This window comes from Cynocephalus volans, chromosome 12 (genome assembly GCF_027409185.1).
Source record: "Cynocephalus volans isolate mCynVol1 chromosome 12, mCynVol1.pri, whole genome shotgun sequence".
Taxonomy (NCBI): Eukaryota; Metazoa; Chordata; class Mammalia; order Dermoptera; family Cynocephalidae; genus Cynocephalus; species Cynocephalus volans.
The window spans coordinates 790,866-797,769 of NC_084471.1; the positions used below are offsets into that span (position 1 = coordinate 790,866).

The 6,904-nt window shown below is 64.1% G+C and overlaps 1 protein-coding gene across 5 annotated transcripts; it reads left to right on the plus strand.

Moving 5' to 3' along the window:
- The first annotated feature begins 1,054 nt into the window (after positions 1 to 1,054).
- HDAC10 (histone deacetylase 10) lies at positions 1,055 to 6,760 on the plus strand. Of its 5 annotated transcripts, none has more exons than XM_063074758.1 (19): positions 1,055 to 1,357; positions 1,428 to 1,562; positions 1,801 to 1,897; positions 2,150 to 2,247; positions 2,347 to 2,451; positions 2,603 to 2,671; positions 2,849 to 2,975; positions 3,162 to 3,227; positions 3,440 to 3,499; positions 3,579 to 3,668; positions 3,863 to 3,969; positions 4,043 to 4,110; positions 4,190 to 4,427; positions 4,538 to 4,622; positions 5,208 to 5,299; positions 5,433 to 5,489; positions 5,771 to 5,849; positions 6,051 to 6,233; positions 6,319 to 6,760. In XM_063074758.1, the coding sequence occupies exons 1-19, from the start codon at positions 1,299 to 1,301 to the stop codon at positions 6,535 to 6,537; spliced, it is 2,034 nt and encodes a 677-aa protein (XP_062930828.1). In that variant the 5' UTR covers positions 1,055 to 1,298; the 3' UTR covers positions 6,538 to 6,760. The 5 variants fall into 5 exon arrangements, with proteins under 5 accessions (XP_062930828.1, XP_062930829.1, XP_062930833.1 ...); XM_063074759.1 differs by having other exon boundaries at positions 3,579 to 3,632; XM_063074763.1 differs by lacking the exon at positions 3,863 to 3,969 and having other exon boundaries at positions 3,162 to 3,235.
- Positions 6,761 to 6,904: the final 144 nt, after the last annotated feature.

Here is a 6,904-nt window from a genome sequence, read left to right on the forward strand (position 1 = left end):
CTCGTGCCTCTGATGGACCCCCACCCAGACCCACCGCCCTCCACACAGTCCTGGTGGGGCACTCTGCAGCTGGCTGCGTCTCTTTGCTGCCTGGGTCAGTGGCCACGCTCAGCGCCCTACACAGCAGGACTGATTGAGAAACATGACTAGGGGCCCCAGGACCCCTTGGTTTCGGGTGGTGGCTCTGGGTTTCCTTCTCTCTCCGGCCGCCTCCATCCTTCCTTCCTTCCTCGCTCAGACCCTCCCTCCCTGTCCCCTTCCCTCCATCCGGCCTCCTGCGCTCCTCGCCTCGCCCGACGCTGCGGTGGCTCCTGTCCAGGTTCTCGGCCTCTACTCTGACCCTCTGACTCTTTGTCCATTCTTTGTTCTTTGGCTAGGGGTCTTCCTTGAGCTTAAATCAGACCCTGTCACTCTTTTTTTTTTTTTTTTTTTTAAAGATGACCGGTAAGGGGATCTTAACCCTTGACTTGGTGTTGTGAGTACCACGCTCAGCCAGTGAGCGAACCGGCCATCCGTATATGGGATCCGAACCCGGGGCCTTGGTGTTCTCAGCACCACACTCTCCCGAGTGAGCCACGGGCCGGCCCGTTGTCACTCTTTTTTTAAAGCGTGGGGGCGGCGCTGCATGTGGATGCATCCAGGCTGAGTTAGCCACGACCACCACCCCCAGCCGGGCCTCCCACCACCCGCCTTGCCAAGGGGCTCTCTCCTGCCTCGTGGCCTTTTCCCCTGGCCTCCTACCTCCCTCACATCGGCTGCCCTGGACACAGTGGGCCGGTGACACATCTGACCCCGTGGCCTTGTGTGGTCAGGGTGGACTGGGGGAGGTTTGGTGCAGAAGGAAGCAGGGACGGGAGCGGCTGGCCCAGGGCAGTCAGGTCTGTGAAGGGGCGGGAGCCAGGCGGGTGGAGGAGGCGGAGCGGGGGGCCGGGCGCGGGTGGAGGCTGGCGCGGCTCGGCATCCGGCCCGCCCGCTCCCTGCTTGCGTGTTGCTTCAGGGCAGGGTTGGCTGCAGCCAGGGGAGGGGCAGGGCCTGGGTCCGAGTCGGAGGAAACCGGAAGCTGGGCCCTGGAAGCCAACTTGTCGACCTCGGCCTCCCTCTGGCACCAACTGCGTGCCTGGGACCCCTGTGTGTGCCTGGCTTCTGTGTGCCCACCGCCCAGACTCTGTTCTAGGCAAGTCCAAGGTGCTGGGCTGTTCCCAGGGCTGTACAGCGGGACAGGCAGTGCAGGCACCTGCCAGCAGAGGGCATGTGGGTCCTGCCACCCCAGAGTGGCCCAGAGTGACCCCAGCCCAGCCATGGGGACTGCGCTTGTGTACCATGAGGACATGACGGCCACCCAGCTGCTCTGGGATGAGTAAGTGCTACCTGGCTGAGGTGGGGGGAGGGGAAAGGGCTCTGCACACTGAACTCTCCCTCTGCCCCAGCCCCGAGTGTGAGATTGAGTGTCCGGAGCGCCTGACTGCTGTCCTGGACCGCCTGCGGCAGTGTGGCCTGGAGCAGAGGTGCCTGCGGCTGTCAGCCCGCGAGGCCTCGGAAGCGGAGCTAGGCCTGGTGCACAGGTCAGACCTGGGGAGGGCCACCAGCCCCCAGGACAGCCCACCTAGGGGTCCGCCCTGGGTCCAGCATCTCCTGGGCGAGCCTCTCCCCCAGGCGCCTGTCTCGCCGTGGGGGTTGGGTGAGCAGGCTCAAGGCAGGAGGGAGTAATGGGGTGGGCACTCCTGCCAGGACTCCCAGCCCCTCCTCCTTCCCTGCTCCTGCTGGTGACCCTGCCTTACCTGCCTGCCCACCCGTCTGCAGCCTGGAGTACGTGGCCATGGTCCGGGGGACTCAGGCTCTGGGCAAGGGGGAGCTCCAGGCGCTGTCTGGACGGTACGATGCCGTCTACTTCCACCCGGTGCGTGCTGTCCATCCCCATCCCCCCCAGATACACATCCACACGCCTGTGAGAGTTCGTGCCATGGCTGCCAGCCCCAGCCAGGGTCCCCTCACTCGTGCTGTGACAGTGCCCTGCTCACCCCACCTGCTGCCACTTCTGGCACCCAGGACCGGCCTGGCCCCTTCTGCTCAGCAATGAGTGCTCTGCAGCCTGGCATAGGCGTGGCCCTAGCCTGTGAGGACGGGGCTCATCTGCACCCCTGCCCCACAGAGTACCTTTCACTGTGCCCAGCTGGCCGCGGGGGCCGCACTGCAGCTGGTGGATGCTGTGCTGATGGGAGTCGTGCGCAATGGGCTTGCCCTGGTGAGGTGAGAGCTGCCCCTCACCTGGCTGCCCACCCCCGCCAGTGGGCCCAGGAGGGGACAGGGTGACCCTGATGTGCCTCATACCCCGTTCTCACTTCCCAGGCCTCCTGGGCATCACAGCCAGAGGGCAGCTGCCAGTGGGTTTTGTGTGTTCAACAATGTGGCCATTGCAGCCGAACATGCCAAGCAGAAGCACGGGCTGCACAGGTGTGTGCCAGGTGGCTGCTGGGGTGGGGACCGAAGGAGGGTGGAGCGTGTGGCTGAGAGGACCCACCCAGTCCCTTCCCATCCTGGCGGGGCTCCTGGCTGGAGATGGGAGACCCTGCCCCTCAGTGACCCCCAGCATGGTTTGTCCCAGGATTCTCATTGTTGACTGGGATGTCCACCATGGCCAGGGCATCCAGTATATCTTCGAGGACGACCCCAGGTGAGCTGGGGATGGGCACGTGACCCTTCCTTGGAACCCCACTTTTGGAGGGTTTGCACAGCCTGGCCTGGAAAAATCCAAGGGGGGAGGCGCAGCTGTGTGCTCAGGGATCAGCGTTCTGCAAGGAGCCACGGAGCAGCTGAGAGTCCTGACCTCTGACCTGCTGTCTGTCCACAGTGTCCTTTACTTCTCCTGGCACCGCTACGAGCACGGACGCTTCTGGCCCTTCCTGCGAGAGTCAGACGCAGATGTGGTTGGGCAGGGGCCAGGCCGCGGCTTCACTGTCAACCTGCCCTGGAATCAGGTGCCCACCCACGGCCCCCCACCCAGCCGACCTTCCTCACCTGCACCCTTCCCCTGCCCCACAGCTCTGAGCCTCCAGAGCGTAGCCTGGGGCGTCCTGCCGGGTGCCCCCAGAGCCCAGGCCCCAGAATGAGGACCCCACAGTCCCCACTAGCAGGACTGGCCCGCTGACGCCCCCTCCTGGCAGGTCGGGATGGGAAACGCCGACTATGTGGCTGCCTTCCTGCATGTGCTGCTCCCACTGGCCCTTGAGGTAGGTGCGCTGGGGGTGGTGACCCCCAGGGCAGGTAGCGGGAGGGGGAGTCAGTGCCTGGAGTCCCACCATGAAGGACGAGGAGTTATTACAGCAGAATGTGAATGGACGGACCCTTGGGGGGAGAGGAGGGTCCCTCAGGAAGGGCCGGGCCACCCCTCACCTGGGCTCCAGCCTCTTTCCTGCCCGTCTCGACCTGGCTCTGCCTATAGTTTGACCCTGAACTGGTGCTGGTCTCGGCAGGATTTGACTCGGCTATCGGGGACCCTGAGGTGAGGACCTGGTCTGGCTGGGGAGGACCTCTGGGGTCCAGGGGCCCAGGCCTCCCATCACACAGGTCTCTGGTTCCAGGGGCAGATGCGGGCCACGCCAGAGTGTTTCGCCCACCTCACTCAGCTACTGCAGGTGCTGGCCGGCGGCCGGGTCTGTGCCGTGCTGGAGGTGACCATGGTGGGCAAGCAGGGAGGGTGCACAGGCCAGGGCTCATGGCCAACAACACTGGGAGCATGGGAGCCAGGCCCCAAGGTGCAGCTGGGTAGAGTGTGCTGCCTGGGTCAGTGAGCCACAGATGGGCCCCCCGTTATGCCCTGCCCCAGTGACACCTCTGCCCTATCATGTCTCCACCCTCCTGGCAGGGCGGCTACCACCTGGAGTCGTTGGCGCAATCGGTGTGCATGATGGTGCAGGCATTGCTGGGCGACCCTGTCCCCCCGCTGTCGGGGGTCATGGCGCCATGCCAGAGGTGCGAGGGGCTGGTGGGTGGGTCGGGCTGGCGGGGGAGGCCATGCCTTACCGAGCTCGCTTTGCCCCCGCAGTGCCCTGGAGTCCATCCAGAGTGTCCGAGCAGCTCAGGCCCCTCACTGGATGAGCCTGCAGCAGCAAGGTTAGTGTGAGCCAGGCTGGGCTGGCAGGATCCCACCTTGGACTCCCAAGTAGTGGCCATGACTATGAATGCCTCCTAGGTGCATCCCCTGTGCTGAGTCCTAGCACCTGCTCCCTGGAGGGGAGGCCCAGTGGCCCCACCTGCAAGGCAGGAGCAGCTGTGCTGAGCTCCCTCATGGACCAGCTGTGCCTCCACGCCACACCCCCTGTCCGCACAGCAGTTGTCCTGACTGTGCCAGATGCCACCCTGGTCCTGCCCCCTGACGTCCTCCGTCAGGAGGCATCAGCCCCGAGGGAGGAGACAGAAGCCTGGGCCAGGTGAGCAGGGCAGGCCTGGGGAGGGGTGGAGCCATATCCCTGCATGTGCCTGTATGTGACTGATGTGCGGTCACTTCGTGTCTGTGTGTCCCTCTGGCTGCCCACCACAGGCCACACGAGTCCCTGGCCCAAGACAAGGCCCTCACTGCACTTGGGAAGCTGCTGTACCTCTTAGATGGGATCCTGGATGGGCAGGTGGGGGTGCCTGGGAACAGCTGGGGGTGCCATCGACAGGGGGTGAGGAGGGTGGCGGCCCAGGACCTGCTCACAGGTATGGCCTGTCAAGGGAGGGCTGGGTGGTGCAGAACCACACAGACATGAGTGTCACCTCGTGCCAGTGACCATTGCTAGAACAGCTCCAGGGATGGGGATCACGCATCCCTGCCTCAGCCCCCTCAACTAAGCGCATTTTGGCAGAGAGGTAAAAGGGGTGATTTAAAGTGTAGTTTTGGGCTGGCCTGTGGCTCACTTGTGGTGCTGATAACACCAAGGCCATGGGTTTGGATCCCTATATAGGGATAGCCGGTTGGCTCACTTGGGAGAGCGTGGTGCTGACAGCACCAGGTCAAGGGTTAAGATCCCCTTACCAGTCATCTTTAAAAAAAAAAAAAAAAGTCGAGGTTTTAAGCATCTTATTTACAGAAATGGAGTGATTTGACCTCAGAGTGTAAGGGAGGACTGATAACAGCCACACAGACAGGAACCAAAAAAGGGATGAATGGGTCTGTTTCCCAGGCTTGTGAGTTGGGTGGTGTCTTATTCTGTGTATGCGTCCCCCAGGTAAGCAGCGGCATTGCAGACACCCCAGCCCCTGCTGCAGCGGCCACTCTGGATGTGGCCATTCGGAGAGGCCTGTCCCATGGAGCCCAGAGGTGAGCCTCACCTGGCTGTCCTAAGCAGAGCACATGGGTACTCCCTGCTCTGGCTGGCCACATGAGGAGGGCTCTGGAAATGGATCCCGGGCAGTGTGAGCACAGCCTGTCCTGGGGCTGTCTCTTCCTCCAGACTGCTCTGTGTGGTCCTCGGACAGCTGGACCGGCCCCTGGACCTCACTGATGATGGGTAGGACTCTCAGATCATGCATCTGTCCACTCCTGCATGTGGGTGGGGCACTGTATGGTGAATGGGGGCCTTCCAAAGCTGGGGTTTGGGAGAGGGGCACTGGGGGCAATGCCAGGTGGATTTCCAGCACAAAGGGTCAGGAGTCACAGCATCCCTGCCCCACCCATCCCTGCCTGTGGCCCCCAAGCTCTCCTCCTTCTCCCCTGCTGTCGGGGCTCAGGAGGGTGAGCAGGGTCTCACACATATGCACACGTGTGCACGGTGCTCACTCTTCCTGGAAGGAGGACTCTGTGGCTGAACATCGGGGGCAAGGAAGCAGCTGCTCTGTCTATGTTCCACATCTCCATGCCACTGCCAGGGGTGAGTGGCTGTGCCATGGGGTGGGGCAGGTACTGTGGGCACCGTGAGTGTGTGCTGCTGCAGCTCACCAGCATCAGTGTGAGGGCCAGCCCCCAGGCTGCCTGTTCACACTCTGGGTTCCCTGAGATTGGGAGGTGGGGTGGCTGGAGCCAGGAGGGGTATCCTGGATGAGGGGCTGGGGCTCTGCTGTTGTCCCCACAGACAAACGGTGGGTTCCTGAGCTGCATCTTGGGGCTGGTGTTGCCCCTGGCCTATGGCTTCCAGCCTGACTTGGTGCTGGTGGGGCTGGGGCCTGCCCATGGCCTGCAGGACCCCCAGGCTGCTCTCCTGGCTGCAATGCTGCAGGGGCCAGCAGGGGGCCGAGTCCTGGTCCTTGTGGAGGAGGTCAGTTGGGCAGAGTGGATGTGCTGTGGGATGGGAGGTAGGGACAGATCAGTGAGTCACGGCTTCCACCTCTGCCCCGGCCCAGGAATCCACACCCCAGCTTGCAAGGATGCTGGCCCGGGTGCTGCATGGAGAGGCACCTCCCAGCCCGGGCCCTTTCTCGATGGCCTCTCCAGAGGACGTCCAAGCCCTGATGTACCTGAGAGGGAGGCTGCAGCCCCAGTGGAAGATGCTGCAGGTGGCGGGAGAGCCCGGCGGGGAGGCACGGCGCTGCCCCGGGGCCCGGGGGACAGTGCTGCCTTAGGGCCAGCCCGCAGCAGCGCGGGCCCGCCGTGCGCCTCCTTCCCAGCTCCTCCGTTGGTGCCGTCCTCACCCGGTAGCTCGAAATCGGCCAAGGCGGGCGTATTTACACCTCGGAAACAACGCCCGGCCGCCAGGGCCGGCCGCTGCGGCGACCTGAGCCCCGCCTGCCCGCCCCCGCGCCCTCCACTCCCAAGCAGTAAACGCCGGTTCCACGAAAGCCTGACTCTGCCTCCTTCACTGCGCCCCCGCGGGCCTCCGTTTCCCCAACCGCGGGAACGAGGCTCTAAGCCCGACGCGCGCTGCGGCTCACGGCGGGCTCCAGCCCCACCCCTTCCGGTCCCGCCCCGCTTGCCGCCGGCGTCCCCGGT

Coding starts and splice junctions, on each gene's coding strand:
- HDAC10 (XM_063074758.1), top strand. CDS start 1,299: ATGGGGACTGCGCTTGTGTACCATGAGGACATGACGGCCACCCAGCTG. Junction 1,563..1,800: donor GAGCTAGGCCTGGTGCACAG/GTCAGACCTGGG, acceptor ACCCGTCTGCAG/CCTGGAGTACGTGGCCATGG. Junction 6,234..6,318: donor TCCTGGTCCTTGTGGAGGAG/GTCAGTTGGGCA, acceptor GCCCCGGCCCAG/GAATCCACACCCCAGCTTGC.